This window comes from Musca vetustissima, unplaced genomic scaffold, assembly GCF_032173495.1.
Source record: "Musca vetustissima isolate MV318-11 ecotype Yass unplaced genomic scaffold, APGP_CSIRO_Mvet_v1 utg1735, whole genome shotgun sequence".
In the NCBI taxonomy this organism is placed as follows: Eukaryota; Metazoa; Arthropoda; class Insecta; order Diptera; family Muscidae; genus Musca; species Musca vetustissima.
In genome coordinates, this window is record NW_026887582.1 from 343,707 (window position 1) to 369,429 (window position 25,723).

The following is a 25,723-nucleotide window of genomic DNA, read 5'->3' on the forward strand; positions in this document are numbered from 1 at the left end:
TACGCGTTTTGAATGACGACTCAAAATGATAATTGTTCGAGATATTTCTTCTGCCCCGCTTTGGCTCCTCATGACATCGTCGTAGGATGTGTGTGTTTATATTCTTTCGTTAGCAAACAGAAGGCAAGGCACAATGAAATGCTGACGTTTTCTTGTTTCGAAAGCTGTAAATAAAGGCATTATTTAGGCTGGTGCTTTTTGGGAATATAAATTAAAAAGACATACACATTGTTTTGTTTTAAATATCATTCAAAATGGAATACTTTTATTCTTTTCAAAATTCTTTGAACTTTGCTTGTATATACAAAAAATTAACTAATATCTTACGATTATTTTGCGAGAAAAAAATCTACATATAGACAATTCAATATGAATCACACGACTAATTTCATTTTGTTTCTTCTCCTAGTGGTATACACAACACGAAATATGTATGCGTATGTATCTATGTATACAAACTACAAACAAAGAAACTTACCCAACAATGATTACTCATCCACATCACAGATACGAGTGGTGTGTCAATATAGCTGTCTCTTTCGGAGAGAAAGGGAACTCGTTTGTTTTCTTCTTTTTTTGGTTTCAACAATCTGTGTACGTGACATACAACAACTTCGTCGTTCCATTTTCCAATGTGCCTGGTTTCGTAGACAGTACAAAATACACACACACATTATTTTTTTAAAATGGCGTCAGGTCATTTTCAGTGGCCTTGAGTAATCATTCCTGGGTAATTTCACAATATTTTGTTCTTTTTAGTGTTAAATAAAATGCAAATAAAAAAGTTACAAACCGATTTCATGGCTTATCTTTTCCACCCAGTCGTTGACACTATTAGCTGAAGACCTTGTCATGTCTCCCAATGGCCAGTTTCAGAAGTACCACCAACTATGTGGCCTATGTAACTTCTTAGATCCATGGTATAGTTGTGTAGGTGGGGTAGTTATGTAGCTTCAGACAAAGGTCCCAACGGACTGTAAATGGAAAAACTGGCATAATAAAACTTGCGAAAGGAAATTTACAAAGGAGTATACATATAATATAGATAACAAAATGACAATAAATCACAAACATTTATCATGTTCTTTCTCAATAAAGGCAAACACTGTTTAAATACATGAACAACATTAACTAGAAACTTGTATAGATTGTGGCTGGAAATAGCTGTTGTGGTTGACTTCGCTGGGACAACTTTCGTCAGCACTTGTTTGTGATTGCTTTATACTACTATTGTCTCTACAACTACTATTCGTACTGCTGCTAATACTTCGCATAAAATTATCTAATTCACTAAGTTCACATTTCCACAAATTGGTTATTTCTTCACTTTGTTTGCAGGTTTGTGTATCACTTTCACGTCTGGCCACAAGAACTACTTCATCGTCCACTTTTGAGGCGTGTTGTTTATTTCTGTTGAGATGTTCACTCGGGGGCTGTAGTTCGTGGTTTTTATTGATTTTCGATTGGAATTCCAACCATTTCTGGAAGCGTTCTTGTTGTTTGCGACGCAATTCATGTTCGGCCGACATCAAGGCTGTCGACAAAATGGCGGCGACTCGTAGCTCGGCACCCGAAGCTCGCAGTTTGCGTTTCATTTGTATTTTTTTCAAACGGAAGTTTTTAACCCAATCTCCCAATGTTTTGGGATTTTGACCAATTTCATCAATATTGTATACAGCGACCATATTGTTTTCTTAGTTATTCACTGATTGTATTTTTATAACTACGGGTTATTATAGTACTTTTCACAAAACACACCTTTTCTCCAATACGCTTGTTGTTTGTTGTTCTCCAATACGATTTCCGGATAATTCTTCTTCAAAAAGGTCTTCACGCGACAACGACTCGTCAATGACTGTGAACTGCTCGGCTGCGTTTCTCCCTTTTATAGCGTGCTATTCCAATGCAAATGTATTCCTCCCAAAAATGTACGCAGGTACGCGATTCTTTCCAGGGATTTTCTACCCCAGTGGACAGATTTATTTTGAAATACATTTCTTAAAACTATTTACCTGAGTTCAAAGAATCTTGTTCTTAATCTTTTTTGGGAAAATTCATGAGAAAATGGACAATTTTTTTGTAAATTAATAATGCCCTACAAATAACAATTTGTGCGTCGCTAGTTTTTTTCAGTTTTTCTCTATCTCTTTTCTTTAGGGATGCATAGGTCGACTCTCCACTAATCTCCACTCGTATGGTTTGTTTACAAGAAACGTATCATGATCGAATACGCATTGAAATGGAATACCATGATTAAATTTGATTTTATTACATGGTACAATTATAAAAGGTAACAGCAAATTCCAGCTGATTTGATTCCAAGGTAATACTAGTGTCAATATGAATTTGACAAATTATGTTTTCAAAAATCACCCAACAGGAAAATTGGGAACGCATTCAATTCGAATTTGTTCTTTATTAAATGTCCTCCTGTATTCAATTTACTCAATCTGCCTGCTGGGAAAGTTTGAGGAAGCAAATCTTTCTTCAGGGAGCAACTCGCTATTCCCAGCATTTTCATATATGCTACACATACATATGTCAATGGCTCAATTATGGGAAAGATGTGGAAGCGATAGAAATGTACATTTTATAGATTTTCATTCATATTTTCATTCATGTTTCAATTTTTATTTTGAGGATTCAAAAATATTTCATTTTCAAAATAAAAATAATTTGATGATAATTTGTTTGTTTACATTTATCTGTCAAATGAGTTGACACTAGTAGAACTTACAACAACAAATTTCAATGTGGTTGTTGTATCGTTTTTTGTACAATAACACTTGCTGTTACCTTCTATTATTATACCATGAGTTTATTGTAGCAATGGGAAAAAGGCTTCATATGTTTCCATTCCAGAAGTTTTTTGAATTATTTATGTGTGCGTATTGTTTTGAATACAATGTCAAATAACTTCATAATAAATTGAAATATATTCAAGTTTAATTGAAATGAAAATTATGTTTTTAACACGTTCGTCTGGAAGTAATTACTTTGTTATGGATTAAACAAAAGTTTTATGTTATTCCCCACTGGGTTGTGGGAAGAAATCATAACCATGATTATTTTCAGATTTACAGTATATTGAATACTATTAATTTTAAAATTAAAATATCTTAAAAATCATACATTGATTCATGGCATAATTATACAATGTACACATAGTGGCAGAAATTGCTAAATATGTTATATTTATAAATATTTTGAAGTTTCCTGCCTCTAAAACTTATAAATTGTAACAATCATAATCAAATATTTTGTTTATATTTTGTCTAGTTCAGTAGATAAAACGCGTAGAATTTGAGCGAAAGCTCAACACTGCACCACTTTGTAAATTGTTAAGCCCGTAGGCCTGATTAACTCTTTAAAATGTGTCCTTCTTGCGAAGAAGAACTGATTTTATTGTATTTGAAATTGATATATGAATTCAATATTGCCATTATCAAATCTAAATTTTTATTATTTATTATATGAAAATACCCGGGGAAAAATTAGTCCAGTCCAATGGAATGAAATTTCCTTTGAAAATATAAACAAAAATTCATGAGAATGTCCAAAACATTGAAAGGAAAGAATTCGGATGTCATACAACATTGCGGAGCGCGTGTAAAATGGAGCGACCCGAATAATATTTGTAATCGATAGCTTCAAGACAACTTCAAGGATATATAATCCAAAGCCTTGAAGTTCCACATAAACAAACAAAGGTTGAATTTAAATTTTAATGAAATTAAAACAGAAATTCATATTGTTACTAATAAAAATGAATATTTATAAATAAATTAAATTGTTCTGTCATACGATATATCAAAATGCCATTCGATATAGTGATATTTTCCATATAGCAATAAGGGCTGACAATATATAAATTGTTATATCAAGATTCTACAATAATTCTTTTATGACTGACCTGGTCGGTGATTAAGTTCAGTGACTATAAAATACAGACTATTGGTTTTATGCTAACCCAGGTCCCAAAAATAATAAAGCGATTTCAATTAAAAATTCATCTCTAGAACAGTATTTCCTGTCAATTTTCTTCAGAATTTTTAACTCCATTTTTTTTTATACGATGGAACATGGCATTATAGTACATTTACATTGTGCCGGATTTAGTTAACCCAGTTTAAATTGTAAATTCCAATGCATATTTGTCAAATAAATCCTCATAGAATAGGATAACCTGGTAAAAAGTTTTAATGTACATGTCGTTTTAGCCATTTGAACGACGTAGCCATTTGTTATGTAAATCAGAAAAAAGAAAAAAAACGATAGTATATTTATATTCTATTTAATTTAGGAAATCCAGTATATGAAATAAATCCTAATAGAGGTAAAAAATTAATATTAATCATTTTTTGTGCGATAAACTCAAATGTCAATTTTTACATAAGATTAATATTTTTAATTATAAACTTGTTCCTTCCAATTTTGTATATTTTCATATACTGAATACTGAAATTATCCATGTGGGTTATATGGATTTTTAATATGTTCTCTCTGCCTGTATATGTACATATTGTTTTACAAAAAGGAAACATTTCATGGGAATTTTCATTCTACCTAGATTTGTGTCCTTGAGAATTTTGTTTTAATGCCCGTAATATATGAGCACTGGATTGTTTGAAAATAAAACAAATGACACGTCCTTTCAACCACCTTTACCTTGTCGCCTTATTTTTATGCTTGAAAGCAAAAGACTTGCTAATTCATGAGAGCATCAACAGAGAATTTCTGAGGAAATTGGTGATTACTAAAGTCTAATTATTATAGTAATTACATTAGTGAATTATATATCAACCATCAGTAGCCGAATTCTTCGAGAAAGGCAATTTCTAATTAATAAAATAACTTTGCTTGGCTAAATTTTACACAGTGAGAAAACTCGTAAAAAACTTTGAAACTTGTAATTCTACTCCAAAAGGTCTGAAGGGTAATTTTTATTTTGAACATATAAATATGCGGTATGAAAATGCTTGAATAGACACATATTCACATCATAGGATTCAGTTTATAATATGTTTATGATAGTCTGTGTATTACTGTGTACTGCGTATTACTTACTGTGTACTGCGTTACCTTAGTTAACCCCAACAAATGATGGAAAAGGGTCCGAATTTTAGCTTATTTCTTCGGTATTATTTAAGGATTTTAAGACACATTTTCTAACCGCACAATCTGTTATTTTATATTTTGAGTTGGAATTAGGTAAAAAAAAAATCCCTAAAAATTATTAATTACAGTCAACGCCCTGTATAACGCATGATATATTGCCATACCCATTCGTTATTGCGAAAAATTCTTTATATCGCGAAGTTTTTTAAAGTGTAATTTTATTTGAAAACAAAAAAGTTAATCCACTTTTCAATGGATTTCTAAAAAATATATATATTAATTAACGTAATAACAGTAATAATTACGTGTTTACATATTTTCTTATACCTAGTATATAAATTTGGAAAACGTTAGTTATGCCCACGGGCATTCGAACAACGTAGTTCGCTCTCAGAATTACGTACATGAATTAACCCGTTCATACAACACTATTCATAATTCATGTCATCAAATTTTTTTATTTCAAACTTTTTGTTTCTTGTTTTACACCAAAAAATTAACAAAACAATTTAGTGAATTTATAAATGAAAAAATAATTCTCTTTCTCCTGACTATAGTTGAACCCATAGCTATTTACTTTTCATTCATGTTTTCCATTTTTTCTGAAAATGTTGTTTTTTTTAATACATTTTTATATTTTCTCAATTCCATGGTATAATAATAAAAGGTAACAGCAAGTGTTGTTGTACAAAAACCGATACAACAACCACATGGAAATTTGTTGTTGTAAGTTCTACTAGTGTCAACTGATTTGACTGAAAAATGTAAACAAACAAAAAAATTTCAAACAAATTATTATTATTTTGAATCCTCAAAATAAAAATTGAAAAACATAATGAAAATCTATCAAATTTATTTTTATTTCAATCTTTTTTTAATTGAGCCATTCCCATATATAATGTAATATATATGCCAATTAATAGGGATCTAAAAGAAAAAATAATTCTCTTTCAGGCCTGACTAAATTGAATATGAGCACATTAATAAAGAACAATTTCAAATTTACGTTCCCAATTTTCCTGTTGGGTGATTTTTAAAAGCATAATTTTTTCATATTGACAAGTAATGGAATCAAATCAGCTGGGATTTGCTGTTACCTTTTATAATTGTACCATGTCTCAATTCAAATGTCACATACTGTCACATATAAAAATTTGGAGAATTTTTTGTTTGAGTTGCCTCACATTTGTTTCTTGTTTTGTACGCTAATTAGAACCAAGGGAAAAGAAATGCATATTGCATTATGTAGAAAACTAAATTTACATCCTGCTGCATATATAAAAAAAAATTTTTTTACTTTTCATTTTTTTTTCAATTTTACTGAAAAAGTTTGAAAATTTCATAAATATTTTCAAACTGTAAAAATTAATTTATTTTCGATAAATACTCTCAATTGTTAGGGATGGGACAAATTTATTGGTTATTCAGAGAGTGATTCGAATTGAACAACGTACAAAAGTCGGCGTTCGCTCAGACAATTTTGTATGGGGAACTAAGTAATTAATTCATAATTAAGGCTCGAACAACGAATGAGAGAGCGAACAACGCTCGTCTGTACATGGCATTATATGCGATTTTCCGTGAAAAAGTCGACTGTTTTGCTCATTCGTTATATTCCGAACTCGTTAAACTGATTATTCGTTATACCGTGCGTCGACTGTATTAGATTTTGTTATTTTCGGGGTTCATCGACACGCTTTGAAACCGAATTGGCTGTAATTTGATTTTTTGGGTTCTATGTTTCTAGAAACTCATCTTTTCATTTTATTTTTAATTTGCGAAAATATGGCTTCAAAAGTGGCTGTAATTTACTATTCCTTGTAGCCTATGGGTTGCAAAATATCCCTGGACATAGGCCTACCTTGAATAATAGTACCCTGAGTACATGGTACTATTATTCAAGGTAGGCCATAGCAACCTATAAATTATCATTTTTCATACTGTGTCTTGTTTTGCCAAAGTCATATACAGAATGTGTGACTGGACTGTGTGACTATTACAAAATATGTTACCTTTTTGACAAAAGCTACCCTACCTTGTATAATTGTGCTATGTTCCTTATATAAAAAAACAAGATTATTCGCATCGGACCAAAAATTTGGCCCGGTCGTACTTATCGGCTTGCTAACACATTTTATGTATTTATAAGTTAATCTAATTGTTGTTTTATATACATACTATTATTTTTATTAAAAAAAAAAATAATAATAAAAAATAAATATATTAGGTTGGGGAAAAATAAATCCATTATTTTTATATAAACTATATGACTTTATTTAACATGCTTCGGAATGTCCGATTTGAGCTAAATATGCACCGTTTTGCTGTAAGACTTGTTGCAATTTTAAAGGTAACTTCATAATGCCTCTCTCATAGAAGTCCGGTTTTATATTTGCAAAAAAACTCTTGTAGCCGATTTTCACCATCATACATAGATAGCAATTTTTATCATTAAAGAAATTTTACAATGCAAGAAAAATATGATAATCGCTTGGTGCCAATCTCTCGAAGTTTCCGGCGAGTCACTGTAGATGTGTGTGGCCTAGCGTTGTCCTGTTAGAACACGACAATTGTAAATGGTTTAAAATTTAAAAAGTTTTAAAACGACCGGCCTAACTGTGCGAGGAACATATTTAACATCAAAAATTCCTGAACAGAATCTTCGAACCAAAATTTCACATAATTGGTTGTTACAGTATCGGAACCATAAACACAATTCACAATTCTAGCCGATTGGCTTGCATTTTCGCCTTTGTCAAAGAAAAGTTGTGAAATGTACCGCATTTTCTCTGTATGCAAAAAACAGCGAAATAATTTTTTTATTGCGAAATGTCACCCTCCATCGAGAATAAATCTTCAATTGGTTGATCGATACTTTACGAGAAATCTATCAGTACAGCCATCTGCCGAAAAATAGTGTATTTCTTTTTCCCCCAACATAATAGAAAATTTTTTTAATGATGATGTTGTAAACTATTAAAAAATTGTTTAATTTTTTCACGATGTCATCTATGTTCATTTCTGAAATCTGGTAGCCTTATTTTAATATTTTTACCTGTTAAAAACTGCAACATTACAAACAATCAAAATTACAAATAAAACCAGTGAGCGGAGCAGTATAATCGGACGGGGCCTACCATACGATACCCTACACAACTACTACGAACTCTAACTTTCTGAGGATGTTTATTCCGAGTCTGAGTAATATTTCGTGATATTTGCCCCCTCTTGCCTCTTCCTCTTCCTTACTTTTTCGAATATTCAGTACAGTCCTTCTAATTACTTGTCCAGATTAACTTCTCGGTGGGTTGTGTTGTGATTTTCGGATTATACTCGACTCGAAAACACACAAAAAATTAAGTTTACGGTTCATTTCATCCCAAAATTTTAATCTGATCATCACCGAAAATTCTAGGCGTTGTTCTCGACCATAACTGGAACTTCATGAACAATTTTAAAGCCATCAGCGCGATATTTCCCCCTCTAATGTGCTAATGGGTTACTAAATAATATCTGAATACGTAAGCACCTGTAAATATTTGACTGTAACTCCCACATCTGAGTAGATACATCATTATATTTGGTATCAATTTAAAGGCCAACCACTCCTCTCCTCGGTATACTTAAAGGTCGGTCTAGGACCAATATTTCGCGGCGTTACAAACATTTGGGCTGCATAAAGCTATAATACCATGACAACATAGTTGTGTAGGGTATAAATACAACTATAAGATGTGTGCTATGTTAAGAAAGTACACATGCCACGCAGCTCTCGTTACAATGGTCTTCTTGAGAGCCGATTTCTGTGATTCCTGACTTTAGAATATTTTTGTGGGCGTATGTCTATATATGTAAGCTCGATTCAATTGACCCATTTGTCATAATATTGAAGACAATAACATACATACGCAATATAATACATTTTAAAATGTCTATACACATACTATTGAATTCGATTCTGTTGATCAACGAAAATAATGTAGAGCTGTAAAATTGCATTTTACTTCAAATACTTATTGTTTCTTATACGCCATCCACCTTTCGCTTGTGGCGTCATATTGGTACCATTTCGAAATATTTCAATGCATTTAAACTAAACAAAACCAGCCAAAACAATAGGAACAAATATTTTCACACATTTTCATTGATAAATTTAGTTTTTCTTTTTGTTTTGATTTGTGAGCATCTAATTTACACAAACGCAACAAACCAGCGATAGCGAGCGTTCACGTAGCTCGTTCGCTCGTTCGATAATCCAAAACAATGCAATTATCCGAGAACAAATGGTCGAACAAGTGCCTTGCTTAAGAAAACACGAAAACCAAATAAAAGAGGAACACGATTATCATTTTCATCAGTGACAAGATCACGATCATCGACTTCCTCCCAATAAGAATTCTTAGCTTGTTTTGGCCAAAATGATCAGCAGTCGAGAGGAAACTATTGAACTGTTAAGAGCTCCATAACGGAAAATACAGACGGTCGTCGTATGTTTCGTGTGTTTGTCTATCTGTCGGTCTGTCTGTGTGCGTGCGAAAGCGTTTTTGGAATCCAATAATTTCAGTTAAAATAAACAAATGTTGAAATATTCAATATTTATCCAAGAATAATTAAAAATGATGAGTGTCGGTTCTTATTTATGTATTCGGATGATTTAATTGTGCAAAATAAATTCCCACAAAATTTGTGCTTTTTCCTAATATGATTATTGAACTCTCTTCCTTTTATTGATTGTACTCAATATAAGTAAAAATTCAAACGATATCCAAAGAATAGCTGTAATGGAGAACGTGCGGTTTTCAATTATTGTTAGTAACCTTTCGGAGAATTGAATATGTTCTACTCATATGTGCTTGAAATATAAATTGTACTCTGTATTAGAAGCATGTCCTGATTCACATTAGGCAATTTTAAGTGCTTCAATTCAGTTTTTGTAGCTGAGACAATGAGAACCCTTCGCCTCTCTCGCCCACAAACTGACAATTGCCACAAGTAAAATTGGCTAATGTAATTTTGGTATATTTGCGTCTCCCCGAATAATAAGAACAATCGTAATCTGAAAATCCGATTGTAATTGATACAAATAAGAGTATGACAAATAAACTGAATATATTTATTTTTACGAAGGACGCGGATATGTCAAGATACTTAATATTATGTAGTATTTTTTGTATATTTTTGATACCAGAGCTACGATTTATACATATTGAGATTACGATTTTTGTTATTGCTTCTTGAAATACATATTGTCTGTCTAGCCAGATGTAGAGTACAACCGAGCATTTCGCACATAACGACGACGATCTTCAACACATTCCATTCTATTTCATTCATGTTTTGTTTTTCACACTTATCAAGGAAAATGATTTGAAGCGCAATTCTGAAAGTGGCATTGACAATGAGGTTTTCTACGAACGAAGTATTTCCAGTGAAAGTAATAGCGACACCATTTTCAGCGATGAAGTTCACGAGATATTAATGTGGCAACAACAGCACCAAGTACTGTGGGACAGCAAAGAAATCGAAGAAACCTTAGGCCAATTGAATAACGCAGCTGCAGTTGCACAAATGGTGAAGACCGGCACATTCACAAATTTAATACCCGCGTCCAATGATGCCCAATTGGCCTTGCTCTACTGCTCGATCTACGGATGCGTCGAGAATGTTATATATCTCCTGGACCATTGTGGCAGCGATCCAAATTGTTGTGACCCCTGCGGTAGGACCCCACTGCATTTTGCCACAGCACGAGGGAATTCGCACATTGCCAAAGTCCTTTTGGACCGTGGTGCCGATCCAAATCGTTGGGATGCTAAAAAAGAAGTCACTCCGCTGCATTGTGCAACCAGCGCCAAGAGCGTTGAATGCATCCTGCTGTTATTGAAGCGTAAGGCGCACATAAATATAGGCCTCGAAAAACGTTCGGCATTACATTTTGCAATCGATCGGAATGCCATTGAGTGTGTGGAGACTCTTCTAAAGTATGGTGCGGACCCGAATACGCCACAAGTTTACACGGAAACGCCCCTGCACACCGCCTGTGCCTTGGGCTTTACAAAATGTGTAGAATTGTTGTTAAATTATGGCGCCGATGTACGTTCTCAGTTTGGAGAGGGTAAACTAACAGCTCTACATTTGGGTAAGAGAAATTGTTCTTGATTGAATGTTTATAGGATTATGACTTTTTTGCAACCTAGCACATATTTCACTTTAATTGTGAAAATCATAAAAGGATTCAGCGTCCCATACAAATAAATGCAATCAATTAAAAATAACATACCTACACTGAATTGTAAAAAAAACTCTGTAGTTTCCGTGGAACTTACAAAATTATACTTTCTTCCGTTTTTGGAATGTACAATTAAAAAACTTAAAAGACATTTTACACAAAAACATAATGCCAAAGTGGATTTTGCGGGACCTTTTTAAATAATTAAATGAAATAGACCCTATTTTGGTTATCGATAGATGATTTTTATGAGCAAAAATCTAAAAGTCATAATCATAATGTACCTAAGTGAAGTATGCATCGTCACCTGTATTCATGATTGTTTGTAAATTTATTTATATTTCCTTCTAGCTGCCGAAAATGATTACGTCGATTGTGTCCGATTGCTTTTAGAGCACAATGCTGAGGTCGATTGTCGCAATGCTAGCCATCAAACACCCTTGCACTTAGCCTGCCTTTCACAGTCAATCGAAACTGTTGAACTGCTAATAAAACATGGCGCGAATGTGAATGCAGTCTATCGCGACGGGAGAACGGCATTACATGCAGCCATTGTCAAACAATCACGTTGTCTTGACTGCTGTACCGCCTTGCTGAAGGCAGGGGCCAATGTTAACAAGGCTGATAATTACGGCTATACGCCGCTACACATCGCCGCTCTGAATGAATTTAGTAACTGTGTTTATGCATTTATAGGTAAGTTTACTGCCTGACTTCACTTGCATTTCCGGATAATCACGTTTATTTTGAAATTCGTTCGAAACTAATTCTATTTGTACAGAACACGGTGCCGACATTACGGCCCGAACAGATGGCAATGTGTCTGCTTTATCGTTCATAGTTCGACGAACTCCCGAAATTATACCCAAACTAATGTCGAAATTCGATGAATCCATCAAAGTGAATGATCATGAAATTGGAGACGTTGATTGTGAGATAAAATTAGATTTTCGTTGGTTGGTTCCGCCTGGGACCCTAGAACGTGGCGAGACCGAGTTACTACTATCTCTTATTGAATGTGGCCAGAAACGTTTATTGATGCACCCCTTATGTGAGACATTTCTATTCTTGAAATGGCGACGAATTCGTAAATTCTTCCTCATGGCTCTGCTATACCATGCCATTTATGTCATACTCTTCACGATGTATATAGTCGGGGTTTACGTTCACCATTGTGAAAAGGATATGCAGTGCCGAGCTCCCGGCTATATTCCAACAGTTGGTTACTTTGTTATAATTCTAAACCTTCTTCTTCTGGGAAAGGAATTGTTTCAGGTAATATTGAAAATTAGACAATCGAGAAAGCGTCGTCGCTAATTTATTGATTAACTTCGTTGGTTTAGATGGCCCATGGTTTACAAGGCTATGCAAAATATTGGGAAAATTGGTTACAGTGGTCCATTATTTTCGGTGTGTTGTTGTGTGTGGTAAGTTTTTAGTTATAGGACCTATACTTATAAATAACATATCCTTTAATGCAATATACCGAAAGACACCAGAAATTTTGATAGTAGGAGAATTGGAAAAGGTTCCTGTGTGGCAGCATCATGTGGCGGCGGTGGTGGTTCTCTTAGTTTGGGTGGAGCTTATGATGCTAGTCGGTCGATTTCCAATCTTTGGAGTTTATGTTCAAATGTTTACCAAAGTGGCTGTGAATTTTGGAAAATTCCTATTGGCCTATATTTGCCTTTTAATAGCCTTTGGTTTAAGCTTTTCTGTGCTTTTCAATGACTACAAGGCGTTTACTAATATAACATGGTGAGCGCATGCATTTTCCACACTTTTGTCAAATTTTATTAACACGGTTCGCAATCGTGCAGGTCCCTCCTGAAATCCATAACGATGATGTCCGGTGAATTGGAATTCGAAGACATTTTCTATGGTGATGTAGAAGTACAGTATCCAGTGACGGCTCATTTCATATTCCTTAGTTTCGTGCTATTGGTAACTGTCATTCTTACAAATCTTATGGTGGGTTTGGCTGTCAGCGATATTCAAGGACTTCAAGTATCCGCCTCTTTGGATCGACTAGTACGCCAGGCTGAATTGGTGTCCCGTTTGGAAAGTTTGTTCTTCTCCAGACTATTAAGAGGAGCACCCACACGTCTATTAAAACTATGCAAGAGGAGTGCGCTCCTTAGAACTTCTCGCAATAAGCTTCTTTTTGTTATAAGACCCAATGACCCACGCGATAATCAACTTCCGGAAGATATCAAATTGAATATCTATAAATTAGTTGCCGAACGGCGTGACCGTAACATGAGTATACGAAGGCGAAAGTTTGAGTCAAATTATTCAATGTTCCAAAGGTCATTACAACGCCAAAATTCAGTGCAGCGTAAAGAGAGGACCCCCGTACGCAATAATGCCATGGATTACAGCAAAACTGGCACACGGCCGGAGCACGAACAATTGTTAAGACCTCGATCAGCCACAAATGTTCCCAATACCTTGATGGGCGAATCTGATTTGGCAACAAAACTCAAAAATCACGTTAATGGTATATCAGATGTTCGTTCGGAAATTCAAATGTTGAAAACACAAGTTGGAGAATTATCGGAAAAGTTGGATAAGTTCACCGACACCTGTGGCAAGAAATTGGATTTTGCCGTCGAAGAGTTGTGTCGCATCAAAATGGTAATGGATCAAAAATCGGCAATGAGATCGGAGAGAACTTTTAAAGTTTGATGCTTCGTATTTGTTTATAATAAAGTATTAATTATAAAAGTATTATTTATAATAAAACTATTTTTGTAGTAAATTTATCCTACGCCTTTGCTCTCTTCCAGAACATGCTAGAAATAATTAATTTGCTGCTTTTGTGTAGGGGATAGCATACATTATTTTCATAAAACACTTGTTACTCAAACATGGCTTAAGATTTGTTTTACTATTTTATTAATGTAGGGTTACAAAATAACAATGAGTATAGTATTACAATAGTTGTTATTTATATGCGTGCTACCATTGTTAACCATATATCGTTACTTTGGTTCCAAATAAGAGCATCCTCAGCTGGTGGTGGATCATTTTTCTTCAACTCTGTCCATGTTTTAGTTACAGGATTATACACGAAATTTTTCGAATCCTTTGGAGGTGTTGGTGGGGTGTTGATTATAACTGGATGTGGGGTTGTGGGTATAGGGTTTAAGGCTGGTTTATCATTTAGCTGTGGAGCACTGGGATTTATGATTTCATATTCCAAATTTGGATTTCGTGAGTCGGGAAATGCAAAGGCACAGTTAAGAAGAAACGCTAAAAAAATAATAAAAATATATGTAAATAAAATGCAATGTAAATATCTGTTCATTAAAAAGGATGCTAGTGTACAAATAATAAACTAAAAATTCACTCAACAATCCATTTCTGTAATTTGTCTATGAACTTCTATTTTTATAATTGACCATTTAATTTTATTACTCACGCTGTGTCTGGTTACATAGAAATGTACATATCGCTCATTCACTGCAAGACAGGCATAACTCAAAAATGCGTTTTAAGTTTTCAATTTACTCACACTTTATATGAGACAGAGGAACTTCTACAGCTTCTCAATTAGAGTGTGTATCTCTTACACACTCTAATTAATACACCATTAACTCGAAAATAACGTTATTTGAGTTATGCATGTCTTGCAGCAAATGAGCGATATGTAATAAGCGACTATCCCAGTAACGATTTTTTTTATTTAGTCGTATATAAAATGTTTGCTGGAGATTGACGTAAATCAGTAAATTTGCCGGTTCCGATACCAATAATACCACATAATACTCGTCTAAGTTTCGCTATGACAAATTATGTTTTCAAAAAAGATCCAGAAGCTAAATTGTAAAACATGTTAATTAGGCTTAAAACGTTAAAGCCAATGAATTCCAATAGATATCATAACAATAGAGCGAGGCAATGTTAAGCTTTTTAAATTTCATTCAGATCGGATCCAAATTGCATGAGATAGAGGTAAAGCTGTAAATTTGTTTAGTTGTTGTTCTTGTAGCAGCTCTGCTACTTTTATCCAATGGCCTGAAGTGACAGCTTTAAACGCATTTAGTGAATATATTTAAAATGATTCCAATTGAAAAGTTTCTTGTGTGAAAACATACATAATGTAAGTATATATATGTCGCCTATTTAAATAAACATAATTCGGAATTTTGTATTAGCATGTATCCTCTAAACTTGTTGCACATACCATATGCGAATATTATTCGTAATCGTAACATTTTCCACTTGATTTCACTCAATTTCGTATACTTCTGAGTCGTATTATTTTATTAAGAATTCAAATGATCTTCACAGTCGGACCAATGATATTGTACTAAATGTGTATATGAAAAATATTGTATGTGATTCACAATTCCAATGAAATCGTTGTCTGTCTCTCAAAGAAATGAAAACAAAGCAATGAATGAGATAATCTTGAATCCCATTGATGACCAATGATTAAAAGCTAGACTTCATTTCTGAATACTTATGCGAATTCTATCGCCTTTGGCCCTCCGTTCATTGTCATCGAATACTATAAATACAAATTCGGTAACAAATTGGTCTCAAAACCCAATCTTTAAAAAATGCAATATTACATTCTGTATTTTAGGTTATCCACTCAAATGTACTTTTTGTATCATTATTCTAAACGACTGCTCGTTTTTCACATTCCTTTCTCTTTGTCGACTTGTCCCAAATGTTAACTTGTTTCTCTTCCAGAGCGTTTAGCTTTATTTGTTAGGCATACACACATACAAAACAACATGGAGCAACTTTTTTGCTTTCATCATCTTTTAAAACATCAAATCTTGACATGTTGACCTTTTTGTATAATTGTAGATTGCCTATGTGTCTAAGGGTGGAGTGAAATTCATGTGTGGAGAGAAATTCATTCGAAACGAATGCTTCGGGATGTCCGATTTGGGCTAAATATACACCGTTTTGTTGTATGATTTGTTGCCATTTTAAAGGTAACTTCATAATGCCTCTCTCATAGAAGTCCTGCATTCTATTTGCAAAAAAAAATCTCTAGTAGTCGATTTTCACAATCTTCCCTAGATACCAATTTTTTATCATTAAAGAAATTTTACAATGCAAGAAATATGATAATCGCTTGGTGCCAAGTCCGGACTGTATGGCGGATGCATTAAAATTTCCCAACCAAGCTTCCGAAGTTTCTGGCGAGTCACTGTAGATGTGTGGCATAGCGTTGTCCTGGTGGAACACGACACCTCTCCTGTTGGTCAATTCTGGCCTTTTCTGGTCAATTGCTATCTTCGGTCCAGCTGTTGACAGTAGAAATCAGAATATGGATGCAAGTCATTCCCTTCCAGTCCCACCAAATGCATAACAGAACCTTCCTGACCGTTAGTCCTGGTTTCGCCACCGTTTAAGTTGTTTCACCGCTCTTTGACCAAGATCGACAACAACTACTAACATGCCGATCATTTCTCCGATTTTATCGACATTTTCAACGACCGGCCTAATGTATATTTTATAAAAATCTCGATTTTGTAAAATAAAAATGTCTTAAATTGTATTTAATTGAGTTGTATAAATATATTTTACAAAAACATTTGAGTATAAAAATTATTTTAAAATATACGCATTAAAAAGACAGGTTTATTGAGGATTGCAGATTCCGGAACGTAAAGCGGACACACCTAAAAAGAACCCATTAAGGTATATTATTAAGTAATGTCACTCAATATTTCCTTCCAACTAATGTAAATGTACTTACTTTTACCACATCTTTGAGCACATACTAAACGACCGTTATTGTGATAATTTATATTATCCGAACCACATATTGGATTGTATTCCATAGTGGATGGACAACTCTGTAGACACAACAAATACTGTGGCGATGCGGTAGTTGGTGTATTCGGAGCAACTGTGGTCGATGAAATCCCATTGTTAACGCCAATGTTTCCTTGATTAATGTTATTGCCTATATTTCCTTGATTGTTATTATTCGTTGGAAAGAATGGATTTCGATTATTTCCTATGCCTGGGAATTGTTGCGGGAAAAATTGAGGTCTGGCCAAAGCATGACATTGTAGCAATGACAAAATCACTGTAAAACGAAATAAATTTATAAAATAACAATTAGAGAAATATAATCGCAAACAAATGCTACATGAGATATTCTCTTCAGTAGTTAGAAGTTTGAATTAAACTCATTACTTTTAATTTTTGATGCATACATACTATGTCGATTACAGTTTCCAGATTACTTTATTTACAGTTTCTGAAAACTGTAATATTGTACTCAATATATCATTCCATAATTACTGTAGCACAGTAATTAATATAAACAATCACATATATTTTTATACAGATATTATGTACATAAATGCAGTTTAAATTGTAAATATCAATATATTTACTTCCTATGCTATTATTTATTTATTTTTTTTTGCATTTTTACTCTATCAAATATGTTATTACCAAAACTTATTAATATTTTCATGTTTCACTTGTCCGCAGTTTAATGCTCGTATGGGTCAAACTAGTTCTCCAAACAATGTACTGATGTTACAATATCAAAAATGTGACTAAATGTTTATTTCAATATTGGTTCGACTTCTGAGGTTTTTCAAGTGTGAATAAAGAAGAAACCAATACTCACTAAAATAGTCTGAATTGACATTGATAAGTTCATAAACATCTCTTCTACCAATCTCATATTGAAGCTCGTATATGTGTGCTACTTATCTCATCGAATATCCGAGCAACCTGCGGCCAACTAAAAACCACACATTTTTTAACATACACGTATTTGCATCGGTACTTTTTTATATAAGACAATGGGATTTTTGTTTTTTTTTCGGTTTGAGTTGAAGGTAAAACGAGTAGACAAAATCACAAATCTGGGCTGAGAATGTAGTTCGTATTTTAACAATGACATGCAAGTTAAAAACAGGTATTTTTTGTTTATATTGTTGTCTGGCATTTTCGTATGCAAGGTAGTGTTATTTTACATTTATTTAAAAATTAATTTCCCAAATCCAATAAGTGAAACCCAAAAATTATAAAAAATATGTTTTTTGAAATCCCACACTTACACGAATAAATACGTGGTGAAATTTGAAATTTTTTAAATTGCATTTTTTAATCAAATTTAACATACAACAATATCAAAACAAAATGTTGTCGGCGTTATTACTTTGTATTCATATGAAATATTCGGAACTTTAGAATATTGATTTAGATTATTACCGCAATCAATATGACATATTTATACAAAATAAACGGGCCAACTGAACTGTTTTTATACTTCTAAAATGAGTTGAAATTTCCAATTTAAATATAAATTCAAAAACACTCAGTGCTCTCCTAAATAAAATCTGTACAACAAACACCAATTGACTCCTCCTGGAGACAAATCAAGCGTTGTGTATACAGTATTTCCCGGAAATAAGCATCACTCGCTTAGTAGCACCGACACTTGTGCAAATGTTATTAATGATTCAAAATACATGGCATTAAAGGCTGTAAAAAAATTTCACAATTAAATATAAGATTCATCATTATAAAGCGGCTTAAATGTAAAAGGGAGGGATACTAAACTACTAAAAAAATTATTTTACCAATTTAAAAACAGTAACAAATTATTACACAGTAACAAAAATTACACAAAAAAAGGTTTTGATTAATTGGATGACTACTCCGTAGGTACCAATAGAAAGAAGTGTTTTTTTTTTAGTTTTTTAAATGAATTGATTTTCTTTTTGAAACCTAAAACATATCTTGTATTGAGCCAGTGAGCGGAGAAGTATTGTCGGAAGGGGCTGACCACACAACTACCAGTGAACATTAACATTATATCCCGAATCGCTATGTATTGTTTACATAGCACAACCAAAAGTTAGCTAAAACAAGACCAGTGGTCATAAGTCAGATTAAAATTCAACAAATAAAGATCTTGAGCAGAAACGTTCACGGATTATTTAAGGAACATTCATTGCAAATATTCATGCAGAAAAGCGCAAGGAATACAAAAAGAGAGAGAAATATAAATACAGTAACATAATAGAAAAACAAAACTAAACCAAATGTTGTTATCGCGTACAAAAACATTTTAATCTATCATTGTGTATGTTATCAACTAGAATAGACTCTTACCAATAAAATGAAAAATGCAAATCAAAAGTATTTTCAAATAAAATGTCTTCAATGCAAATTTTATTGGTTCGTTATTATTAAAATAATAAATTAATTACAATTTGATTAATATCACGACTCAATTTTATTCCAAATTGTACTTCTTAGAAAAGTTGTAATTTATGCATAAATTACTTTACATTCTAAATAACAGCACGGCAATGCTTTTAAAATGAAGCATTAACATACGATGTAAAATAATAATTTTTATTTAATAAACATGAAATAAAAGTAATGTATGTTATTCAACGTAACTATTTTTTATATCCGCAAGTACATTCAATACTAAAAATTTATTTATATACACATATGCATATATGAAAGAAATATATAACTCATAAATTTGGCTATATTAAGCTTATGCGTTTCTATTGTATGAAATAAATGAAATGAAATATTTTTCTTGTCCATACGAATGAAATGAAAATAATTAATCTTCATTCACAGCATAAACTATTTCACTCTTCTTCTGTGTTGTTACACGCCGCTTTCTATTAGTCTTTTTCTTTGAGGATCCCTCTGATGTAAGTATGGAATTGTTTTGAACGCCATTGGCAGTGGTGTTTAGTACATTTTTATCACGAAGCTTCGAAGATTCCTTGCTATTGAGACGCCTTTGAGTTTTGTCAGGCGAAATGATGAATGCACACTTCTTGTTGTCCCGCAAAACTACTCGTATATCAACCGTGGAAAATATTTGCAATTTCACTGGAGGCAACTGGGAGTTTTTCTCTGAAACCAGCACATATTTTGGTGCATGTGTAGCGTCTATTATAACTTTCTGTTGTTTGTAATTAATGGTGAAAGTATGACCCGTTTCAATACTAACAACATTTAACATATGTTTAAATATATCTGTGACAGCAGCCTTGAGCGTTATGGATTCTTTCGAACGTATATAGCGATGGAAAAACAGATCAATCGATTCGTCGCCTGCATTTTTGGCATTGAATTTCTGTTCATTGCAAATTTTGGTCAACTCGTGCAGCTCTTCCGCCGTTCGCTTTGGCGGTGGGCAGTAATTCAATGATGCAGCAAGTGTTCTAACGTTACATTAATAATCATTACTTGTACAAATTCAAATAAAAAAGAAAAACAAAATACCTGTGAACTAAAATATCAGGATAACGTCTAATCGGACTGGTGAAATGGGTGTATATTGGTATAGACAAGGCATAATGCCAGAAATCAGCCTCAGCTGATTTACCTTCACTACAATAGTACCTGTAAAAGTACGTAGAAATCTTTATTAAAATTAATTGTACCAATTTTTATTGTTATTCCAAATACATACCGAGCCCGAGCCATTGGTTTCGTTAAAAACGTATTAAGACAGGCTTCAATTGCTGTTGGATCTTCACTAGTCTGACTAAGTCGTTTCATACTTTCATATACAGTCTTTGACGTACTAATGTCAAACTCCAAATCCAAATTTTCCAATCGATCTTTGAGAGCGCGCATAGATTTTTGCAGAGGGGGCGCGTGACTACGCAAAATAGCGGCATTAGGAAAATGCTCATGGGTGAATTTTGCCACAGCTTGGTTTGCGAGAAGCATAAACTCTTCAATTAAATAATTGGCCTCTTTGCGCCCTTCAATTTCATACGAAAGTGGTTCGCCAGTTATAGGATCTAGGTTGAATCTCAACTTTGGATTATTTATTGACAAAGCACCTGATTCGTAACGCTTCGTTTTCAAATGTTGCGATATAGAGTGCAATAACAATATGCGCCATTTTATGTCGTTTGTTGTAAAACCGTTGAATATATCCGGTAGGTCACTGTTGGTGAACTCCTCATCAGGATTATCTATTATCATCTGGGCGTGTTCGTAGGCAAATTGTGAGCATGAATTGATAACCGTTCGCGTAAACCTAGGTTCGGATAACGTTTGATGTGCTACATTCCAATGCCAAAAGACCGAAAAAGCAAATTTATCTTCTCCTGGCAAAAGAGAACAACGGAAACAAAGCGATGTTGGCAACATATGAATTACTTCATTAACTAAGTATATAGAGGTGGCCCTTTCTTTGACCAAATTGTCTAGTTCCGACCCTTCTTCAAGATAATGCGAAACATCCGAAATGTGAACACCGATTTCATATTCTTCTTCGGATATTTTCTCCACAGACATAGCGTCGTCCAAGTCTCTTGCAGTTAAGGGATCTATTGTAAATACACACTTTTTGCGCAAGTCTTCCCTATACTTCAAATCCTCTTCGGTGATCGGTGGCATAGGTCCATCATACATGTCATAGAACTTCTGATCGTATGGTTTCAAGTTTTTTAGGCCATTGTGAAGCAAAATTGCTTTTATTTCCGCTTCCAAGTTTCCAACTTTTCCCACAGGTTGCAGTAATTCTCCTATACAATTACCATTAATGTCAGTTTCCAATATAAGGGCTAAGAAAAGCATTCCAACTACGTCATCTTGGCTAGCAGCATCTACATGATCTTGACAAGAATCAGCGGGTATATAGACCATAGGAATTCTCATGTCATGAGGCTTCAGTTTATAATACACTTTTGAATTTAAAGTTGTGGTTTTTATGAAATTTATGGAACCAACAACTTCTCGCAACTCCGTTTGTTTTACTATCGATATAACAAATGCTTTTCGGCAATTGTCAGGTAAGATTGCAGTTGCATTATCTTCTTCGACGTCCGTATCGGGAGAAGAGTCACATTCGGCAAGAGGGTCTTCATCTTCAGTCAAGCAAATTGAGTTGTCTTTGCCACCCATTATATTTACAGATTCTGTTCTCGTCCGACCATTTTCCACACATCCAAATTTCGCGAGATTAGATTTGGTATTGAAGACAAAGGCTCTAACTATATCTCCATCAAATGCGAAATGTCTCGCAGCAGGCACCGTAACAATGGCATCTCTTTCTACTGTTTCCCTGTCATTGCTCATTGAAATGAACGCTTGTCTATTGTTTTTTCGGTTAACTCGTATTTCGCCTTCTATTATACTTCCGAATCCCATCTGAACAAGCAAATGGCTAAAGTTTTCCAGATCATCAAGGTTAGCCGATGTACAAACTACTTTAGTGGCGTTTTTGTCTTCTCCAGTAAATTCCGATAGAGAAGAGTTTATGTAATTTAAGAACACTTCCCTAGGACTTGATACTTCACATTTCTTAGATTTTTGTTCTTGTTTTTCTTTTTTACGACTCGTCGAATTTTCAGCTCTTTCATTGGTACAAGGTTGTTCTTCATTATTTTTTTTCACTGGTCTCTCGTCTATCTTTTCGCAATTCATACTAGACCGATTTGTCGATTTTACTGACATTGATGGACGATTATTGTTTCCAATAGTGGCGAACAAGGGAAATTCTTTTAAAACATCAATATCTCCAGCTAATTTTTTAACTTTCTTCTGCAAATTGTTATCATTAACTGTAAGATTGGTTATTAATAGCTGCAATCCTTCGACCAAGCTTTTCAAATCTGTCTTAGAGTGTCTATCCAGATAATCCGGAGTAAATATCGGTGTAGAATCATTCGATTCTACAATATTTGTTGTTGCCGTTTTCTTTTTTTGAATTTTATTTCCTACTGTCGGTGTTTTAACCATCACTTTGGGCACAGCTCCATTGGAATGGGGCACATGTTTGGATGTATTGTTGCAGGTTTGTTGTGAAGAGGATTTAGTTTCAATAGTACATGTATTGTGACTTTTACTCTCCGAAACCGAAGCAGCAACCTTCGTAGTTTTCATCGCTTTCAAAACTTGTCTGGAAATGCTATCGCTATTGCCAGCCACAGAGCCATCATTTACTTTATTTTGCAAGTTTAGTCGTTTCTCTTTTAACTTACTTAAAATGTTGGACGACTTTTCATGTATATTTTGTAAAAGCTCTTCCGTAGCACCTTGTGGCATTTGGGCAGCAGAAGCCACGGCTTGGCAGTGACCAAACTGTTGTTTATCCTCTTTGTTTATAAACTTCCCGTCGTCATTGTGTTTCTGTTCGTCACATTCCATTTTGATTTGGTTTATTGGTTGTTGATATTTTCCAACAATTCAATTTATAAAAATTATATTTCTTATAGGCTTAAAACTGACCGTAATATTTGCAATATTGAAATAAAATAAATTTAGCAAAATTATGAAATTAAATGAAATAGCACAAGGCAGGGATGGAAAATTCAGTACAATAGTACTTTTTTCAGTACCTTTTTACCCAAAAAAGTACCTGCTAACGAATGGGAGGAGAAGACAAAATGGCCGATAAAGACGAACTCAAAATAGTATAACCGAAAGTTTACGAATGAGGTTTAGGCAAATTATGATTAGGGATAAGTAGGTAGGTGCATCTGTAGTCGATGTCAACAAAACACTGCTGTAGGGGTTTGATATGTCAAAAATATTATCCATAAACTATCTTTTTTAAACAACTAAATACAGAACTACTGAGAAATGTAAAGTATAGTTCAAGGTAGATATACAAGGTAGCCGCATCAGCGAATTTTTACAACAAACATCGGTTGTTGTATTTTGATATGTCGAAAATATTTTGCCAAAGCAAGCAGATTGACATGATTTTTTTACACAAATTCTTGTAGAAAATGTTAACAAAAGTATTGTCAAACAAGCTCTTCGAAATTCGGAGATTTTTATTTATAATTTTGTTTTTTTTTTTAATTTTTTGGTTCAAAATTAGCTCTGTCTGTTTACTCGATATTTAGTAACAATTAAATGTTATTAAATGTTGTCTGTTTACACAAAAATCCAGTAAAATAGAGTCAAGTGAGAGAGCAAGTTTGACAGTTGAACAACAACAAACTTACTGGAGTTTACTGAAAGAATTTTATTCAGTAAGATTTTGCAAACTCAGCCATCTTTGGATCACAAACATTATTCAAAACATTTTTTTAATTTGCAAAGTTCAATTTGAAGTTAAGTTTGCATAAAAATTACAGAAAATGGAAGAAAATTCGTAAGTATTGCAAAGTTTCATTAAATTAGAAACTAATTCCTTATATATTTTTAGGCAAGTTCCAGATAGAGGGCAATGTATTGATGCAGGAAACTTAAATGTTTCCGGGGAAAATACCAAATCAATTTGTCTTTTATTATTCATTTTATTTTTATTATTAAATGCAATACAAATATTTGTGTACGTCCATTGATTGTTGTTTATTTTGGCGCAAATCAAATGTTTTCTTGAATCAGCTGTTTATTTGCTAAATCTTACTAAATGTTGTCTGTTTACTTTTTTCAGTATTATCGCAAAAGAGAGTAAAATCGACTTTCTCTCTGAACTAGAACTTACTGAATAAATGTTTCTGGAAAAGTAACCAGACACACCTATTACAACAACATTTTTGACATTTATTTGCACCAACAGCTGGGCCCATGCGGCTACCTTCTTTAATATACCGTGGTATAGTTCATGATGTAATAATAAGGTGATGTATCAAAACAGAAACCTTTTTTTGTCTCGATTATCTGTCAAATTCATCTACCTATTCATTGTGCCATGGTCATGGTACAATTATAAAAGGTAACAGCAAATCCCAGCTGATTTGATTCTAACGTTATACTAGTGTCAATATGAATTTGACAAATTATGTTTTTAAAAATCACCCCACAGGTAAATTGGGAACGGATGCAATTTGAAATTGTTCTTTATTAAATGTGCTTCCGTATTCAATTTACTCCATCTGCCTGCTGGGAAAGTTTGAGAAAGCAAATCTTTCTTCAAGGAATAACTCGCTATTCCCAGCATTTTCATATATGTTACACATATATATGGCAATGGCTCAATTACAGGAAAGGTGTGGAAGCGATAGAAATATAAATTTGATAGATTTTCATTCATGTTTTCCAATTTTTATTTTGAGGATTCGAAAATATTTCATTTTCAAAATAAAAATAATTTGATGACAATTTGTTTGTTTGTTTACATTTTTCTGTCAAATGAGTTGACACTAGTAGAACTTACAACAACAAATTTACATGTGGTTGTTGTATCGTTTTTTGTACAACAACACTTGCTGTTACCTTCTATTATTATACCATGTGCCATGGTATAGCTCATGGCACAATTAATAGGTAGTCCATTTAGCGCAGCTGATGTCTCGATTAACTGTCAAAGTGCTTACTTGTAGTCGATGTGCAATGTTGCCAACCATGTGAAATATTATATGGAAAAATTTGACAGATGGTCGAGACAAAAACAAAGGGTTTTGTTGTGATACATCACCTTATTATTGCATC

General features: G+C 33.5%; 5 protein-coding genes across 5 annotated transcripts in view; 2 read left to right on the forward strand and 3 right to left on the reverse strand.

Annotated features, from left to right (window-relative positions):
- The window catches only part of LOC133335168 (uncharacterized), a 400,201-nt gene that overhangs the window by 294,720 nt on the left and 79,758 nt on the right, over positions 1 to 25,723 (reverse strand). The gene's annotated exons all lie outside the window — the stretch shown is intronic.
- The window catches only part of LOC133335151 (laminin subunit alpha), a 607,777-nt gene that overhangs the window by 194,291 nt on the left and 387,763 nt on the right, over positions 1 to 25,723 (forward strand). The gene's annotated exons all lie outside the window — the stretch shown is intronic.
- Positions 1,128 to 1,703, reverse strand: LOC133335174 (uncharacterized). Its single transcript, XM_061543479.1, has one exon. It carries the CDS (start codon positions 1,683 to 1,685, stop codon positions 1,128 to 1,130), a length of 558 nt encoding a protein of 185 aa, XP_061399463.1. The 5' UTR covers positions 1,686 to 1,703.
- LOC133335175 (transient receptor potential channel pyrexia) lies at positions 9,873 to 14,035 on the forward strand. Its single transcript, XM_061543480.1, has 7 exons — positions 9,873 to 9,926; positions 10,477 to 11,257; positions 11,699 to 12,043; positions 12,129 to 12,622; positions 12,691 to 12,774; positions 12,840 to 13,105; positions 13,168 to 14,035. Exons 1-7 carry the CDS (start codon positions 9,900 to 9,902, stop codon positions 14,033 to 14,035), a joined length of 2,865 nt encoding a protein of 954 aa, XP_061399464.1. The 5' UTR covers positions 9,873 to 9,899.
- Positions 14,298 to 23,485, reverse strand: LOC133335176 (DIS3-like exonuclease 2). Its single transcript, XM_061543481.1, has 5 exons — positions 20,793 to 23,485; positions 20,603 to 20,722; positions 19,961 to 20,541; positions 17,073 to 17,408; positions 14,298 to 14,602 (listed from the first exon to the last, which is right to left on the reverse strand). The coding sequence occupies exons 1-5, from the start codon at positions 23,483 to 23,485 to the stop codon at positions 14,298 to 14,300; spliced, it is 4,035 nt and encodes a 1,344-aa protein (XP_061399465.1).

Excerpts from the sequence above, each read along its gene's own strand:
- LOC133335174 (XM_061543479.1), bottom strand. The coding sequence starts at position 1,685 with ATGGTCGCTGTATACAATATTGATGAAATTGGTCAAAATCCCAAAACA.
- LOC133335175 (XM_061543480.1), top strand. The coding sequence starts at position 9,900 with ATGGAGAACGTGCGGTTTTCAATTATT. Across the intron at positions 12,044-12,128 it reads CTGTGTTTATGCATTTATAG|AACACGGTGCCGACATTACG; the intron begins GTAAGTTTACTG and ends CTATTTGTACAG. Across the intron at positions 12,623-12,690 it reads TGGGAAAGGAATTGTTTCAG|ATGGCCCATGGTTTACAAGG; the intron begins GTAATATTGAAA and ends TCGTTGGTTTAG.
- LOC133335176 (XM_061543481.1), bottom strand. The coding sequence starts at position 23,485 with ATGGAATGTGACGAACAGAAACACAATGACGACGGGAAGTTTATAAAC. Across the intron at positions 20,723-20,792 it reads AAACCAATGGCTCGGGCTCG|GTACTATTGTAGTGAAGGTA; the intron begins GTATGTATTTGG and ends GTACTTTTACAG. Across the intron at positions 20,542-20,602 it reads CCTGATATTTTAGTTCACAG|AACACTTGCTGCATCATTGA; the intron begins GTATTTTGTTTT and ends ATGTAACGTTAG.